The sequence below is a fragment of the Plecotus auritus genome (genome assembly GCF_963455305.1).
Source record: "Plecotus auritus genome assembly, chromosome: 5".
Taxonomy (NCBI): Eukaryota; Metazoa; Chordata; class Mammalia; order Chiroptera; family Vespertilionidae; genus Plecotus; species Plecotus auritus.
Window position 1 is genome coordinate 10,401,107 of NC_137776.1, and position 18,254 is coordinate 10,419,360.

The 18,254-nt window shown below is 48.2% G+C and overlaps 1 protein-coding gene across 5 annotated transcripts in view; it reads left to right on the forward strand.

Moving 5' to 3' along the window:
• CFLAR (CASP8 and FADD like apoptosis regulator) overlaps positions 1–17,973 on the forward strand; it is a 38,915-nt gene extending 20,942 nt beyond the window's left edge. For 3 of the 5 annotated variants that reach the window (XM_080670773.1, XM_080670775.1, XM_080670774.1), the window contains exons 6-10: positions 1,349–1,406; positions 4,479–4,528; positions 5,483–5,564; positions 14,417–14,927; positions 15,682–16,036. In XM_080670773.1, coding sequence (XP_080526899.1) covers positions 1,349–1,406; positions 4,479–4,528; positions 5,483–5,564; positions 14,417–14,927; positions 15,682–15,820 — 840 coding nt within the window. In that variant the 3' untranslated portion in view covers positions 15,821–16,036. Of the gene's footprint in view, positions 1–1,348; positions 1,407–4,478; positions 4,529–5,482; positions 5,565–14,416; positions 14,928–15,681; positions 16,037–16,552 lie in introns of those variants that run through there. The other 2 variants (XM_080670777.1, XM_080670772.1) reach the window with 2 other exon arrangements.
• The last annotated feature ends 281 nt before the right edge of the window (positions 17,974–18,254 follow it).

Here is an 18,254-nt window from a genome sequence, read left to right on the forward strand (position 1 = left end):
CCACCTGAACCACACCGGCAAAGGCTCAATATAATGCTTCTGAAATCTAGCTTCGATTTAATGTTATATATCTTTAGTAGTATGTAAAAGTGAATGCATATCCATGTGGAGCTTGAACTTCTACTTACTATCATCAACCTATGGCTAAGTCACTGGTTATTAGGGATAAAAGCAAGTGACATGTTTTTCATTAATTTAGACACACAGACGTAGCTAAAGACACAGTTTAATGAACAGTCTACTTCTCTCTTTTGGCTAGGATAGCCTCAGTGGAGAACTGTCATTTGAAAGCTGAGCGTATCAGATGGTTGACAGTATGTGGGATGTGTACCTTACACAGGACCTGTCATCTGAGAAGAAAGGGTCGGTTCAATCTTTAATTCTCTGATTAATCCCACTGTAGCCCTCAGAAGTGGTAGCTGTTACCAAGATTCAAGCCCACGTGTGGCTTGTGTTTAGCTAGGCAATTATATAGAAAAACAGCAACTGGACAGTCTTTAAGCACTTCATACGCTAAGCACTGTCCTGAGTGCTTTGAATATATTTAACCTTCACAAAAAATGTATAAGGTAGGTACCGCTATTGTCCTCATTTTGAGGATAAAGAAACAGATATATAGAGGTTAAATAACTTGCTTGAGGTTACAGAGCTAGTAAGTGGCAGAAACAAAATCTATAGCCAGGTTTATGTGAGCTAGAACTCCCACTCTTAACCATACTACATTGCCTCTGTGTTAAAGGATCAGGTTTGAGGTTAATCACATGTTTCAACAGCTTGTTCTGTCTTGGAGCTCTTTTTTTTTTTTTAATATTTTTATTGATTGATTTCAGAGAGGAAGGGAGAAGAAGAGAGAGATAGATAAAAACATCAATGGTGGGAGAGAAACATTGATTGGCTGCCTCCTGTACACTCCTTCCCCTCCCCCGCACTGGGGATTGAGCATGTGCCCCGACCGGGAATCAAACCCATGACCTCCTGGTTCATAGGTCAATGCTCAACCACTGAGCCACACCCAGTTGGGCTGTCTTGGAGTTTTTATAGCAATTCTACTACACCATGACAGCTGACTTTATTGAGCTCTTGTGAAACATTCAAATATGCTAATTTAGCATATTTACACATTAATTGTATTTTCACTTTTTGAAAAGAGTTGCCTTGTTCTTTGGCTACAAGATGTAGGATTCATGGAGTTAATAGCTCTTGCTATTCTTTAGATAATTGGACAGTGAATGTGATACTTTTGGTTTTTTCCTGGGTAAAAATTCTATAGACGTATTTAAGGAGGTGTAACAGAATGTGACCCTGGAGACACTAACAGGGACTGTGACCTTGTTCTTTATATTTGAAGTTTCAGAATGGGAGGAATAAAGGACAAAGACTCATGGTGAGAGATCCTGGCATTCAAAGTAAGACTGACTTCTCTTTATGTTTTTTCTTTGTAAATGCTTGATAATTCTAGTACATAATGTTTTCTTTTTTAGAGTTGGCCATTTCCTTTATCTATACAGTCTAATTAAAGCTCCCCAAAAGCAGATGAACTCTTAAAATGTATTCATTGGCATTTCTAGTTACTTACCGAATACACTTAGTTGAATTTAAACACCTCTTACTCTATCAGCTTCATCTTCTTGGCTCTCTGTTTCTGCCTGAAAGGAAACAATAACCAGGACACATTAAACATTAATCTAGCCATGATAATGAGCCATGTTAAAGCAAATATCCAGCAGCAGGAAGAAGAAAGGTCACTAAGATCTTGTGTTAGAGTCCATTTTAAAGTCTAGGTACTCTATAGATGACATCCCCCGCTCCTAAAAAGAAAGGAAAAAGTACAATTTAAAAACCTAGTAAATTCAACCTGTATGATCTCTCGCATCTCTCTGACACTAGCACGCGATCCCACCTATTTTGACAAGTGTATTTCTTTGGCTTGTCTCGAGTCCTCCTTGAAACGAGGCTGAGACTCGGTCACACTGCAGTGGAGATGGCTCAGGACGCCTGGAGGCAGGCAGGGATGGATAGGCAGGTAAGGAGGGCCCGGTCTTACCCGAGGAGCTTGGACTTGTCCTGTGTGTCGTGGAGATCATGAACACGGGAGTAGGGCAGTGGCCTGATGGAAGCTATCTTTGCGTGGCAGCCTGTATGCTGTCTGCGTGCACTTGGAAACAGAAAAGCATTTTGCCCGGATTAGCCAGATGGTGAAGCCCGTGCCTGTCATTTCATACCTAAAACTTTGTGCTCCGGGAAAAGCTACGGAGGAGCGAATTGATTCCTGAAGTGACGGCATTTCTTAAAACGCTGGCGAGGTGGTGAGCATTAGCATTCTGAAAGCTGTTTAAAGGGAAACAGGACACCTGGTAGATCTGGATGGGGATTAAAAGCAATCTGTGTTCTTTCCACTGTGCTAACGGCAGGTTTGTTCTTGACTGGGCTTGCACAGGTGAGGTAAGTGAAGCTCTCCACACCTTAATGATCCTAGGAGAGCTGCTTTGGCCTGGACATGGTTGATTTGCTAATAAAAGAAGAAAGCATTCTTGGCCTTAATCTAATAGAAGTTTAAAATAATCAAGCCCTGTATTCATATTAATTTGAATTTCTAAATAGATTTCATCTGAATGATGATAATGATGATGATACAATTTATGAAGCTCTTACTAAGTGCCTTAAGTGGAGAAAGGCATATTACAGAGATCATTCTGTGATTTTTAAAATTCTGTTAATCCATGATTGCTAAAATATAAAAAGATAAAGTGAAATTTTTCTCTTAATTACAAGTATCAACATAATCTGATTAACGTTTGATTTATATCCCTCTAATAAAACTCTTATTTTTCACATACAGATGTATAAATATATGCACACAAATACATATTTTTAAGTACACTAGATCAATATTATAATATTTAGTAATCCATTTGTTCCTCAATATATTCTGCATATCTTTTCATGTCAAATACATAAAGATCTCATCCTTTTTAACATTGCATAATATCCATTATATGGACATTAGAGGCCCAGTGCAGGGCGGAGGGGAGGGGAGAGGCGTCCCTCAGCCAAACCTGTGCCCTTTCATAGTCTGAGAGGCCTCGGGAGATGTCTAACTGACAGCTTAAGCCGCAGTTGGACATCCTTAGCACTGCCGCGGAGGCGGGCCACTGCGCCACCAGCCATCAGCCCTGTGGGAGCGTACTGACTACCAGGGGCACTTCCTGCGTTGAGTGACTGCCCCCTGGTGGTCAGTGTGCATCTTAGCGACCGGTCATTCCGCCATTTGGTCTATTTGCATATTACCCTTTTATTATATAGGATAATTTATTTACCCCATTTCATATGGGTAGACTTTTAGTTTCCTTTTAGCTTGGGGCAGTCCTTCAGTATATGTCCTTGACATTTTTGCACACTTCTCTATTATTGCCATAAGATAAACTTCTAGAAGCAGGATGTTGTTTTAAAGGGTGTTGCTAGTTGTTCTTTAAAAAGAATGATTCAACTTTTACAGCTTTGAAAATGCTCATTTCCCCCAAGCCTTATCATTCCTGACATTTTCTTGGCCTGTCTTTAGACATTATTTCTCATTTTTGCAACAATAGTATAAAGCAGATTTTGGTTTGTTCCTAGAGATTAAAAAAACTCCTGAGACTTCAGGAAGAAACTTGCCCAAGTTCACAGAGCTTGTTCGTGATGGTGCTAGGGTTCGCGCCAGCCCTTTATGGCTTTAAAACTGATGGTTTCTCTACCTCCCTGGGCTAAGAAAGTCATTTTTATCTAACAGAATGTGCTGTAGGCTCACCTACATTTGCTAAGCTCACTGTCCCCGATTTGCCATGGACATTTAATGTTATGATCTCCCAGTATCACTGGGCTAAGAAAACCTGGCCATCTGTTCAGTCTCTAAGGCTGTTCCCTTGGGTTTGCCCACAGTTGTAGCACAGATAGGAAAGCTATTGCTATTGTGGTGAAGTTATTAGAGTCTCAAGTTAAAAACTCACCTGGTCCTCACCTGGAGAAGGGCAAGATGGAGCCTTCTTTCAGTTGCTACTTAGCAGTTTTTCTCCATGACCCTTCTTTAGCACAGAAACTTGGGTTACCTTATCAGTTAGGTTTTCTTTTTACAAAATATGTTTTTATTGATTTTTCAGAGAGAGGAAGGGAGAGGGAGAGAGAGAGAGGAACATCATCAATGGGCTACCTACTGGGGATTGAGCCAGAAACTTGGACATGTGCCCTGACCTGGAATCGAATCAGCGACCTCTTGGTTCCTGGGTCAATGCTCAACTCCTGAGCCATGCTGGCTGGGCACATCAGTTAGGTTTTTCAGTGCAAGGTCAGAAAACCCTTGGGGCTGAGTATAGCTGAGGAGAGAAGAGATAGTGGGGGAAAGAAATAGGGGAAGAGACCCTTGTGATATGAAGGAACTCAGCCAGCGTGGAGTGGGCTAAGTCTCCTTCAGCTTTGTAAGCCATTTCCCTCTCATCCTGCAGGAGAACCAGTGAAGACGTCCGTTCAAGAATCAGGAGCATTTCTGCCTCGGGTACAGAATCCATTTTCTCATTTGGGATTGCGCCACATGCACACGCTCTGTGGAGAACCCTGGCTGCTTTAAACATACCCGTCCATTAAGAATTTCTAGTGACAGCGATAGGATTCTGAGAGTGTCCTTCTCCCGAGTCCTCTTCTGAAGGGGAACCGTGGACGTAGCGAGGAGAAAGATGCTGGAGTGGATGTGTTGGTGAACTTTGGAATGCAGGGAAATTCCAAGGGCCACGTCCCTGGTCAGCTGAGTAATTGCTGAGCACATCAGGAGCTGAGACACTGAACCTTGACTTGCTTTTTCTTGGGCTGATCACCTCTGTAAGGAGAGGCAATAAGGGGGCTGCCTTTTTTTTTTTAATATATATTTTATTGATTTTTTTACAGAGAGGAAGGGAAAAGGATAGAGAGTTAGAAACATCAATGAGAGAGAGACATTATATCAGCTGCCTCCTGCACACCCCCTACTGGGGACGTGCCTGCAACCAAGGTACATGCCCTTGACCGGAATCGAACCTGGGACCCTTCAGTCCGCAGGCTGACGCTCTATCCACCGAGCCAAACCGGTTTTGGTGTGGGGGGCTGCCTTTTATACTCGTTTGCAAAGATATCACTTGTACAAACTGAGGTTTCTGAGAAATATGTGATCCATCTTTTCTCTCTGTCTGAAATGATCTTTCTCCTGCAAAGCTAAGATACGTGTAAAGAGACTGCGATTCTCCTTACAATGAAATAAAAACAGAAATAGCTTGTTGTCTTAAGCACGTTCCCTGAATAGAGGAACAATTTGATATTAAATGGAAATGTCAGCCGGGAAGACGCCAGGCTCTGTCTGTTGACTGACTTCCCTGCCAAAGGGCCGTTGAAGAAAACCCAGAAGGAAAGGGTGCACAGGGGAGACCTCGGGGAAACAGCGGTGCCCAGGGTCTTTAACAGTCCCTGCTTTGTTTTCCAGCCCCTCTCCGAGGACAGATACAGGATGCAGAGCAAGCCCTTGGGAATCTGCCTGATCCTGGACTGCATCGGCAATGACACAGGTAGGTGTGGGTGCTGCAGGGTAACTGCTTTAGCCTCCAGCGTGAGACCACGGCACAGGCAGGCTACACCCGCTGGCCTGATGAACACTCGCGGCTCTCACAAACCACTGCCCACCTCTGCAGGAAGGGGAGTTCCTCTTTCAGGTCACAGTCCAGTGTGGATTGGGCTAAGGCAGCGAATTTTTAAGTGGTGCGCTGCAAGGATGTTGACAACATGCCATACCTGACTATATTTAGCCAGGGGCACTGACCTCTTTTCCCTTCGATGGACAGATAAAGAAAATGAGAACAGCTAACACAACAATAGCTAAAAAAATTAGACCTTTTTTTTTTGGGTCAGATCAGCAAAAACATTTCTTTGGTGTGCCGCAGAATTTTAGTCATCGGTCTATGTGTGCCATGAGGTGGAAAAGACTGAACACTGCTGGGCTAGGGTTCCATTTGGTTATTTAGTGGCTTCATCGTCAGAGGCCCCGGAGTTTCCCACAGGATCCTCTCTGTCTGGCTGGTGGATGAAGGGAGTGCATGATCCCACGTGCATTTGGGGACCAGGCCTCAGAATGGTATGCCCAATTTCTTAAAAATATGTTTTTATTGATTTTGGAGAGAGAGGAAGGGAGAGGGATAGAAAGATAGAAACATCGATGATGAGAGAGAATCATCTGCCTCCTGCCCCCTCCCCCCACAGTGGGGATGGAGCCTGCAACCTAGGCATGTGACCTCCTGGTTCAGAGGTCGATGCTGAATCATTGAGACACACCAGCCAGACGGTCTGCATCATTTCCACCCACATTCCACTGGTCAGAACTCCCTTGTATGGCTTCACCCAACCCCAGTAGACAAGGAACTCAGTCTAGCTGTGTGTCAGGAGGAAGCTGAAAGGGGATTTGGGGAACACAGAGCTTGTTGTCTGTCACAAAGGCGTGGTTTGTGAAAGTTGTTAAGCTTTAGCCTTGTCTTCCCATGCTGGATGCTGTGGCGGAGAGGAGTCCTGGACCGGGGGTGGGGGTGGGGGTGGTGGTGAAATGGAAGGCTTTCTGGCTTCAGTATTACCAGATGCCTCATCATTTCACCCAGAGAGACCGTGAACGTTTTTTGGGGGAACATTGAAAATATGATAAGTGTGTGTTCTCTCAGAGGCAGTGTGTCACTTAGTTCTGCACCCCGCACTGTGGGCATTTTGCCCTGAGTCTGAGCTATCTGTGTGTCACCACTGTTTGCATCTGGGTTGATTGTCCAATTTTGGTGACTCAAATGAGATCAGTCAGTGGTGATGCATCTAAAGAGAATGAGGAAAAGCTAGTTAAGTGGAATAACATGTTTAATTCCCTATCTCTTCCTTAAAAGAATTGCTCGTTCTGTCTCCCCTGTTTCCTTCCGGCTCTCCAACATCCTCTCGGAATGAACCAGAGCTAGCTTTTAGGCTCACTTCAAATGTTGCCATGGATGTATGGGCAGAGAATCTAACAGAAGATCAAATTAGCAAACATTAGACCGGATATCCCAGGATTTCTGACATGATCTCTCTTTCTTGTTTCCTATTTTTGGTTAGATGTGAGAAATGCTGGTTTCTCAGTATATGTAAGTGTCCTTTCTTTTGTAGCCATTAGTACCCATATAAGAAGAGCAGATATTATCTCAATGAGTAACTTCTGCTTTAAAAGAGACTGTGTGGTTGTCTTCTGCTTTCCATTTTAATCAGTTCTCTTTCATTCATTTGAGTTCCCAGGTGCACATGGCACGGGATGTACATCTGTGGCATAAAGAGAATTACACAGATAAAGCCATGATCTGCTGTGACTTGGTGGCTAAAATCCATTGTCTGTGCTTGCTTCCCGGGCTAGGTTTTGGGCCTCTTGCCGGCAGGGACTGAACGTGTATGTGTATGTTCCTGCATTTCAGGAGTGTGGTCAGAGTTGGGCTCTGGAATATGATTGCTGCTTGGGTGTGAACCATGGCTCTGCCATGTGCTAGCTTGTGACCTTGGGCAATTTTCCTCTCTATGTCTCGGTTTCTATTCTGTAAAATGGATTAGTAACAGGGCCTACCTCACCGGAAGGTTGGGAAGCGTGAGTAACAGGGCCCACGTCACAGGAAGATTGGGCTTAGAGTGGTGCCTGGTCCATGTAAACAGGTACTAGATGCCAGCTAACATGCTTCTCCCCATTCGTTTGTTTAACTTGGGTTGCACATCACTCAGCTAGAACTTGCATGGCTTTGTGCGTGGTGCAAGGAGTCTGATCCCAGACGAGTGAGGGCCTAGAGAACTGGGGGCTGAGGCCTGCTCTGGGGCTGGGCCCGGCTGAGTGGGGCAGATCCCCACAGGCTGGAGCTGGGTGGAATGCAGGGGTAACTTGAGAGGCTGAAACTGAGGAAACACCCAGGTGGTAAGCTAGCCAGACCACTCCTACCAGTCATCAGTGTGAACCGGCTTGGCAGAGACAGAATCTGAGTCCAAGGCCAGGGCCCAGGGAGGGTGAGGGAGGAGAAAGACCTGATTGGAGAGGATGGAAAGGAGGGGAGAAGTGGAGGTAGAGCCCGGGGCATCTGTGTCTTTGGTCTGAGGTAGGAGCAGGTATTGGCCTCTAGTGCATTTGTACGTCTGCTTCCTTGACTCAAGCCCTCCCTGCCTCTGGGAGCAAAACAATTAACAGGGCTTGAAGCCTCTTTTACAGCTCCTCCTGGGCACAGGTGGCCAATGAACAGCTAAGCAACAAGACAGCACACTCTGCTCCCACTGTGCTGTGGGTTTATCTGCTGAGGGGCCCAGGGCCCATCGTAAGCCCAGCTGAGACTCAGAGCCCCTGCAGAGTGTTGATTAAGGCGAGTGGAAGGCACGGCTTCTTCTTCTCACCTTTATCCTAGGCCTCCAGCCCTTCAGTGGCCAGCTGCCGTCCTGGAGATTTTCGAATCCTGCTTTGGCTAGCAGTGGTCTTAATGACGCAGAGCACCCCTCCTGTCTTCATTTCCACCTGAACAGCCTGGGGGCTTCATCGAGAGTGACTGCCTGGGGTTTCTTTTGTCTCTTGCCTGGTTAACTCTGTCATGTGGTTAAGGCTGGACGTTTGGGAAGCGTGTAGGAGTCTGGTAAGAAACATTATTGCCCACTGAGACAAGGGATCTGAAAGGGACTAACAGTCATATGATGACTAACTTGAGAGTGGCGGTGATCAGAGTGTAAAATTGATTTGAACTCGACTATGTGCTAATTCCTTTACATGGGTTCTCACTTAATCTTCATAAATAACACTGTAAGGTCGGTACTATTATCCCCATTTTCAAGGTGAGCAAGCAGAACACGGTCAACTCCCTTCCTAACTTCTCTGGGATTTGAAAGCTTGACGCCAGAGCCTCTGCTCTTGGCTACTTTGCTATAATGGAAGTTCCATGTGGGGGGCTTGTCCATCCCTTTTACTGTGTCTCCAATTCCTGGAACAGTACCTGGCACACTGGAGCCCAATAAATATTTGGTGGGTGAATGAAGGGAGGAATATGCTCTTCTAATCTCAGTGCGATTCTAAAACCATTTATTTGTACTGCAGAATCTAGCAGACGCTCTTATACCTACCTATCTTCTGTCCTCAAAAAAAGAAAAAAAAAAAGAAAAGAGAGACTTTTACCCAGAGAGTATGCAAGTCCCCCACACATTTATAGGTTTATTCTTCCTTTATCCCATTAATGTTGATTGAGCACCTACTATTTGCAAAACCCCATGCTTGGTCCTGTGTGAAGCAAATAAGGAGGCAATGAGGTGCAGTCTGGTCTCAGAGCCACTCTGAACGGCGATAAGGTGATTTTTTTGGTGGCTTGTTCTTGAGACACATCCTCATAGGGAACGGTGACCTCTTCTTGGAGCACACACGGAGGCGTGGGGGTTTGGGCTAATTGTCTCAGTTTGGTAGAATTAAAAAGCCAGTCGTGGTGTAGTGTCATCTGTGGTCAGGCCCTGCTTCACGGAGTGGAGAAGTGAATGAATCAGGTCACAGACAGGTGAACTCTGGGCCTCGATCTAACGCTCTGGTTGGTGTGTAGGCTCCTGAATAAACGATTTTAAGAAGTATTCCGCCCTCTCTCTTTTCTCCCTGGCTCTTTCTGAAAAGCTGGAAGACGTTCCTGTACTTTTTAACCAGGCGGAGACTGCGATTTTTCTAGCAGATGCTGCACGCTTCCCTTGTGACCTTGAATAAGTCAACATGCTCTTCCAGCAGAGCAGCAGGCGATGAGAAAGCCAGAGGCAGTCGGTGGGGTGCTTTGCAGGCAGGGCTGGCCCCTCACCAAGAGCCCTGCTAACTGCGCAGCCAGAATGAAACCCCCACCCCCCCCTGCATTTCAGAAAGTCGGTTTCTGAAGAACAATTCAAGTTTGCAAAGATAGTGCTGGGTCAGGAGTGGAATTTCCAGGGTGAGTCGAATGTGGAACTGAAGTTTGTTGAAGTTCTATTTTCCACTCAGCCCCCAAGTTGCTCTTCCCCTATTTGCAGGAAAGCAGCGGGCAGTTACGGTGCTATATGAGGACATAGAACCTGACTACTCTGAGCCCATTTCCTTTTCCTGGCAGCAGAGAAGAGGACTTAGCTGATGAATTATTTATCTGAGAATGTGTGTAAGTCACTCCAAAACATAGTGGCTTAGAAGAACAAACTTCAGAGGTGGAGACCTTTCTCTGGGTCCTAAGGAGGCAGATTCCATGAAGGAGATGCACCCGCAGGCTCCATGCTTTGTGATTGGAAATGCCTGCCTTGATTTTCTTTAAATTTACTACCTTATATGTATAAGCACTCACAGTGTCCAAAGCATCTTGGCAGAAACCTCCTTGGATCCCCACTGCTCCCTTTTGAAGCACATAGTATAGTGTTATTCCCATTTTACAGATGAGTAAACTAAGGCTGTAACTTGTTCAGAGTCACACTGTTACCACCCCCTTGATCCTGTAAGTGAGACTGGGCTGTCTCTGTGTTCTTGCTGGCCCGACAACGTTGCATTCCCAGCTGACATCATGCCACCTCGCCACCATGCTCCATCGTGGTCTGAGGCCTGTCCAGACTTGCTGTTCTCATTGTCCCGTTCTCGGCTTTGGGGACCTGTGTGGTTTTTGGCTTCCCCTCCAGCTTTAGCCTTTTTTTCTCCAGTTCTATTAGGTAAGGACCTCCTGCCCTGACCTCAGGCCCCCAGCCCTTTCTTAGCCCCGCTGCTGGGTAAGTCAGTCCTCTTTCAGGACTAGGCAAAACACAGGCCCAGCAATAGGTGGGGAGCTGGGACTTACACTCAGATCTTATGATTCCAAGACTGGTTCCTCTTTTGCCCTGTACCATGCAGCTGCCTGCTCACAGCCACGTGGCAGCTGCCGTTCTAGCAGGAACCCACAGGAGCCCAGAGAAAGGCACCAGACAGCTGTCCCTGCCCCTGCCCCTGCCCCTGCATATCAGCACAGAAGAAACTATGGCTTTTTTGTTTTGTTTTGTTTTGTTTTGTTTTGTTAATCTCACCTGAGGATATTTTCCCATTTATTTTTAGAGAGAGTGGAAGGGAGGGGAAGAGACAGAGAGAGAAACATTGATCGATGTGAGAGAGACACATCGATTGGTTGCCTCCCGGATCAAGGCTGCAACCAAGGTACATACCGGACCCTTCAGGCCTCGGGCGGACGCTCTATCCACTGAGCCCACGTCGGCGAGGGCGAGACTGTGGCTTCCTTCCAAGGACTTTGATAGAGGGAATTTCTCCGGAAGGGAGGGTCTGGGAAGTAGTGAATCATCACTGCGATAACAAGTAAACAGTGTTGAGGCTGGTGTTCCCCTGATTGCTCCTGCCCCCTAGAGGAGGGAGTCGATTGGAGATCTGTGGGTCCTTTGCAGAGAAAGGAACCATTTGGAATACAACTGGGGAGGGAACTGGGGTCCTAGTTAGGCTTTCTCCCGGGACACTTCGGGTTCCAGCCTGAGCACTGTGCTGGGGTGGGAGCCTTGCCCACACCCGCGGGCGAGGGCCAGGGGCGCAGGGCTGGCCACCTCTGCTACACAGACTCTGTGAGGACAAGTGAGCTCTTTAATAGGATGTCAGCCCCCTGTGTATCATGCCCTTCGTTTCCCCGCTAATGCTTATTTCTCATAGGGTTTTAAGGAGATGGGCACCTTCTTTATATCTCTTCATGATTATCCTATATAATAAAGAGCTAATAGGCAAATTGTCCCCCTGGGAGTTCGACCAGGGGGCAGGGCCAGCCAATTCATTAATGTGTGAATTAATGAATGTGCAAAAGAGGACAAAAGCCGCTGATAGGGGGCGGGGCCAGCCAGCCAACCACCCGTGTCCCCTCCTCACAGCCGGCCAGACCCCACCTGTGCACGAATTCATGCACTGGACCTCTAGTGTGATACATACAATTCATTTTCTCACCTTACCTGTGGGCTAGGCAGAGGAGAAAAGTGAGTAGTCTTAAGTCATGGTTATAGCCTCTTCCTTTTCCTGGCAGGAGGCGAGAGGACTTAGCTGATGGATTGTTCATCTGAGAATGTGTGCCCATCTCTCCAAAACGTAGTGGCTTGGAGGACAAACTTCTGTGAGAGGGCCTTATGAGCTGCTTAGCTGGCTGTTCTGGCCCAGGCTCCCACATGAGGGAGGGTCAGAGGTCAGCCAGGGTCGTCCAGGGTGGCATGGGATCCCAGGACCTTCTCAGGTGGCTCACCCACGTGGCTGGGGAGTGGGTGCAAGGCCTTCGTTCCTCCTGCAGGCCTACCCCAGGGACTGCTTGAGTGTTCTCAGGATATGGCAGCTGGCGGCCCCGAGAGTGAGCAGTTCGGAAGCGAGAAAGAGCCAGGTGGAAGCCATGGCCTTTTTGGGAAGTCACAGTATCCCTTCTGCCACATTCCAGTCATTAGAGGCCAGTTACCAAGTGTGGTCCACATTTCAAGGGGAGGGAATGACTCTTATGTCTTTTTAAGGGAGGAGTACCAAAGAGTTTGTGGACATATTTGAAACTGCCAGGTCTGGTAGGGAGTGGGGCCACAGTGAGACGCAGCTCCCTGGGCTGCGTGGATCAAGTTCAAAGCACGCAGGCCAGCCCTGGCTTGTCCAGTGGCTGTTGTTCGACTTTTAAAAAAAATATACTTTATTGATTTTTTACAGAGAGGAAGGGAGAGGGATAGAGAGTTAGAAACACTGATGAGAGAGAAACATCGATCAGCTGCCTCCTGCACACCTCCCACACACCTCCCACTGAGGATGTGCCCACAACCAAGGTACATGCCCTTGACCGGAATCGAACCTTGAATCCGCTGGCCGACACTCTATCCTCTGAGCCAAACCAGTCAGGGCTGTTCCAGCTTGTTGTTGACCCAAGGCAGTGTTTCTTGCTCCACCTTTTGTCTTTTTCCTATTTCCTGCTGGGAAGCCAGAAAAGAAATTGTGGTTGCTTACTTTCACTTTTATACTTCACTTGTGGTCGGTGAGGTCTGCAGGGCAAGAAAGTGAAAACGAGTGGTTGCAGCGTGGGCCTGTGAATTATTTGGGCCTCTGCAGACTGCACATCGTTCCCATCAGTTAGTGTAGAAAGTTGAGAATCTGTCAACAGTTTTGTGGTACCTTCAGTTATGTATCTCCCTTGATGCTTTCCTGTGATGTCTCAACTAGCAGAAGAAGGGACCCCTCTGTTCCTTGGTGGAAGAAATGTCTGTTCTAATGACTGCTGTGTTGTTTGGTTTGGAGTGAATGCAGTGTAGGGTCCGGAAGACCATTCCCCAGGAGAAGAGAGGTGGACACATAGTCAAGAGACACGGAAAGAAATCCAGAGAAGCTCCTGGGCTAATAGTTTGGGTGACAACCTGAATTAGGAGATGTTTGTATAGCCTCTGGGTTTAAGACGGAACAGCTCTCTGCCCCGCAAATGAACTACAAACTGGAGATGTCACTTAGGCAAGAAACAGAAACTTAATGAGTGGCTCAAAAGAATGTGGAATTGCCTGGCCGGCATAGCTCAGTGGTTGAGTGTTGACCTATGAACCAAGAGGTCACAGTTCGATTCCCAGTCAGGGTACATGCCCGGGTTGCGGGCTCGATCCCCAGTGGGGGGCGTGCAGGAGGCAGCCGATCAGTGATTCTCTCTCATCATTGATGTTTCTATCTCTCTCTCCCCCTCTCTGAAATCAATAAAAAATATTTAAAAAAAAAAAAGACTGGAAGTTTTGAGTGAGGAAGAAAAAGATGTTTCTCTTTGCTATTAGAAAGATAAAACAATTCAGGAGCCCGTGTTTATGTCCCCAGTGAAGGTAAACTGATCAGGTGGAGAAGAAGTGGACTGGGTAGAGTGTCTAGGGTTTCAAGGCCATAGAAATTTCTAGAATATGGACAAAAAGATTTTAAAAAAGAGAATAGGAACTAATTTCTGCGGAGCACCAGCAGCTTTATTTGTATTGTCATCCTCCCAGCGTTCTCATAGGGTGGGTCTCATCACTTCCTTTGAAAGCTGGGAAGACCCACTTCCTAAAGAGCATGCCGCCCACAGGTGTGGCAAGGTCAGCACACTCGACCTCTGTTTTTCCTCCTGCCTTCCTCTACGTCTGGAGCCAGGGTCCACCCAGGATTTCTGCAAGCTAGGCGGCGACTCTGGGGGCACTGTAGGAAGTCTTGGCCCAGTGTTCCCACTGCTTAGTCGGAGGTCACACTGGGAAGCAGGTCAGGAGGGGAACTGGAGAGCCTGGAAATGGTCACCACTTACATCTGAGGGGCCTCATGTTATCCCGCAGCGAGTGGGTGGAGGTGAGGGGACTCGAGACCCACGCCACCCTTTCTGCAGCTGTTTGGAGCTGAGCGCTGTAATGTACCCGTTCCTATGACCTGCCCCTTTCTTTTCCCCAGACGTTCTTCGGCAGACCTTCACTTCCCTGGGCTTTGAAGTCTGGTGTTTCTCACTTCTGACTATGGAGGGTCTGAGTCATCATCTTTGCCAAGTTGCCTACAGGACTCACCACCAAGACAAGGACAGCTTTGTGTGCGTCCTGGTGAGCCGAGGGGGCTCGCAGAGCCTGTTTGGCGTGGATCGGACTCACTCAGGGCTGCCTTTGGATCAGATCAGGAGGATGTTCAGGGGAGATGCATGCCCTTCTCTCTTGGGAAAGCCCAAGCTCTTTTTTATTCAGAATTATGAGACGTCAGAGAGTCACATGGAAGACACCAGCCTCCCAGAGGTCGACGGGCTAGCAGTGAGCAACATGGATGCCAAGGCCTGGCAGCCTGAACCCTGCACGGTTCACCCAGACGCCGACTTCTTCTGGAGCCTGTGCAAGGCAGATGTGTCTCTGCTGGAGCGGCGCCCCACCTCGCCGTCCCGCTACCTGCAGTGCCTCTCCCAGATGCTGCAGCAGGAGAGGTGAGCCGCCCAGGCCCTGGCTGATCCCGAGCACTAGGTCTGTCCTGCAACCCCCACCCCCTCAGTGGTGGTTCAGCACTAACGGGTGCGCAGAGCAGGGGTGACTCTGTGTTCCAAGGTGGACACTCAGGGCGCCTGCGGCATTACTGGCCTTTTATATGCGTTCTGCATGCGCACAGACAATCCAGGGGGGGGGTCACTGTTTGACTCAGTTGCCCCTTGGGGAAGGGGACTGAAGTCACGTGCGCCAGAGTGCTGCCCGCTGGTTTGAATCACTCACTAAGCAGCTTGTAAAGTATTTAGAAAAGAACACGTTCAAAGCACTTTCGATCAGTTGGCTCATTTGAAAAAAAAATATTTTTTAGCCAACCAGCATGGCTCAGCGGTTGGGCGTCGTCCTATGAACCAGGACGTCATGGTTTGATTCCCGGTCAGAGCACATGCCCAGGTTGCAGGCTCGATCCCCAGTGGGAGGGTGTGCAGGAGGCAGCTGATCAATGATTCTCATCATTGATATTTCTATCTCTCTCTCCCTTTCCCCTCCTCTCTGGAATCAATAAAAATATATTTTAAAAATATTTTTATTGTTGATAGTATTACAGGTATCTCCCCATTTCCCCCCTCCCAGCCCCTACTCCCCCCCCACCCCAGGTCTGCACTACCCTATTTAGTTGGCTCATTTCACCGTAATGACAACCTGTCTCCCCTTTGATGTTTGTATGCCATTAACTCTTGCTTTCCTCCTTCCCCCCAGAAGGCGGCCACTTGTGGATCTCCACCTTGAACTGAACAGCAGTGTGCATGACTGGAACCTCGGGGTACCTGAGAAGGAGAAGTACCACGTCTCGCTGCAGCATACTCTGAGAAAGAAACTCTTTCTCTCTTGCCAATGAAAAGCCAAGGACTGCTCAGCAGGTGTGGTTCCGTTGGTGGCGTGTCAGTCCATGCCCAGGAGGTTGACAATTGGGTTCCCAGTCAGGACACATGCCTGTGTTGCAGGCTCCATCCCTAGTGTGGGGCATGTGGGAGGCAGCCAATCCATGTTTCTATCTCTCTATCTCTGAAATCCATAATCAAAACACATTTTAAAAGAAAAGCCAAAGACCTTTCTTTAGTCCTGCACTCTCCCTCGCTAGCCAGAGAGTAGCTTTCAAGTGAATGTTCACGACGTGGGAGAAGAAGTCCTAGCTGGTGTGGAAATGACCCTCCGAGAGGCATGTTGGGGGTGGGGGTGGGGGGGAAGTATTTGACTAGAGCTTTGAGGTGAAGGCCTTGGCTGCTGTTGCTGAAACAGCTTCTCAGGTTGGGACCCATAGGTGGAGAACCGCTAGCAGGGTCACGACCCACAGGTTGAGAACCGCTAGCAGGGTCGCCTAAGACCATCGGAAAACAGATGTTTACATTACGATTCATTAACAATAGCAAAATTACAGTTATGCAGTAGCAACGAAAATAATTTTATGGTTGGGGGTCACCACAACATGAGGAAACTGTATTAAAGGGTGGCGGCATTAGAAAGGTTAAGAACCACTCTTCTACAACGAGCTGCAGGGTGGGAGGTGGGGGGGCGTGTGGCCCCCGAGGAGCACCCTGTTCTGCTCACCGAGGCCCGTCTGAACCCTAAGGCCAACCGTGAGAAGATGACCCAGATCATGCTGGAGACCTTCAACAGCCCCACCATGCACGTGGCCATCCAGGCCGCACCACTGACCGCACCACTGGCATCGTGATGAACTCCGGGGACCGGGTCACCCACACGGTGCCCATCTGCGAGGGCTCCGTCCTCCCCACGCCATCCTGCGCCTGGATCTGGCGGGATCCCTCATGAAGATCCCCAGGGAGCGTGGCTACAGCTTCACCACCGAAAGCGGGAGATCGTGAGCGACGACATCGAGAAGAAGCGGTGCTGGTCGCCTGGACTCGGAGCAGGAGGTGGCCACCCAGCCTCCAGCTCCTCCCTGGAGAAGAGCTACGAGCTATGGGGCAGGTCATCACCATCGGCCACGAGCGGTGCCGCTGCCACATGGCGCTGTCTGGCGGAACCACCAGGCACCCGGGCCTGGTCGACAGGATGCAGAAGGAGATCACCGCTCTGGCTCCTAGCACCATGAAGATCAAGAATCAGGGATCCTCAAACTTTTTAAACAGGGGGCCAGCTCACTGTCCCTCAGACCGCTGGAGGGCCGGACTATAGTTTAAAAAAAAACTATGAACCAATTCCTATGCGCACTGTGGGCCCGGGACGAGTCGGCTGCTAAGCAGGACAGGCAGCGGCACCCGGCGGGCCAGATAAATGTCCTCGGCGGGCCGCATGTGGCCCGCGGGCCGTAGTTTGAGGACGCCTGGGTCAAGATCATCACGCCCCTGAGCGCAAGCACTCGTGGTGTGGATCGGCGGCTCCATCCTGGCCTCGCCGTCCACCTTCCAGCAGATGTGGAGCAGCAAGCAGGAGGAGGACGAGTCCGGCCCTCCATCGTCCACTGCAAATGCTTCTAGGTGGACTGTTACTTCGTTGGTTACACCCTTTCTTGACAAAACCTAACTTGTGCAGAAAACCAGATGAGATTGGCATGGCTTCTTTTTGTTTGTTTGTTTGTTTTGGGGGGTGCTTGACACAGGATTTAAAAACTGGCACGGTGACAGCAGTCTGTTGGAGCGAGCACACCCACAGTTCTGCAATGTGGCCGAGGACTTTGTACGTTCTTTTCTTAAATAGTCATTCCAAATACGAGAGATGCATTGTTACAGGAAGTCCCTTGCCTGCCCCAAAGCCGCCCGCTTCTCCCTAAGAAGGGCCAATCCTCATTGGAGTCCACTCGGGGAGGGTGATAGCACTGCGTTTGTGTAAATTATGTAGTCCAAATTTTTTAATCTTCACTTTAATACTTGTTCTTTTTGTTTTATTTTGCATGCCCAGCCATCGGGGCCTCCCTTCTTGTCTCCAACTTGAGATGTATGAAGGCTTTTGGTCCCCCTGGGAGTGGGGGAGCCAAGCAGGGCTCACCTGGGCACTGACTTGAGACCAGTTTAATGAAGTGCACACCTTAAAGAAAACAAAACCAAAAACCAAAAAACCGAAGCCGTAGAGAGAGAGATTAAAAAACCAAAACCCACAGAGAGAAGCATTAAAGTGCTTGTGGCCCTGGTGGTTAGCTCCGTTGGCTGGAGCTTCATCCGGGTACGCCAACGTTGCAGGCTCCATCCCTGGTCAGGGCACATACAGGAATCAACCAGTGAATGTATAAATGGGTGGACCAACAAATTGTTGTTTCTCTCTCTCTCTCTAAAAATCAGTCAGTAAATTAATTAATGAAAGTGCTCCTCTCT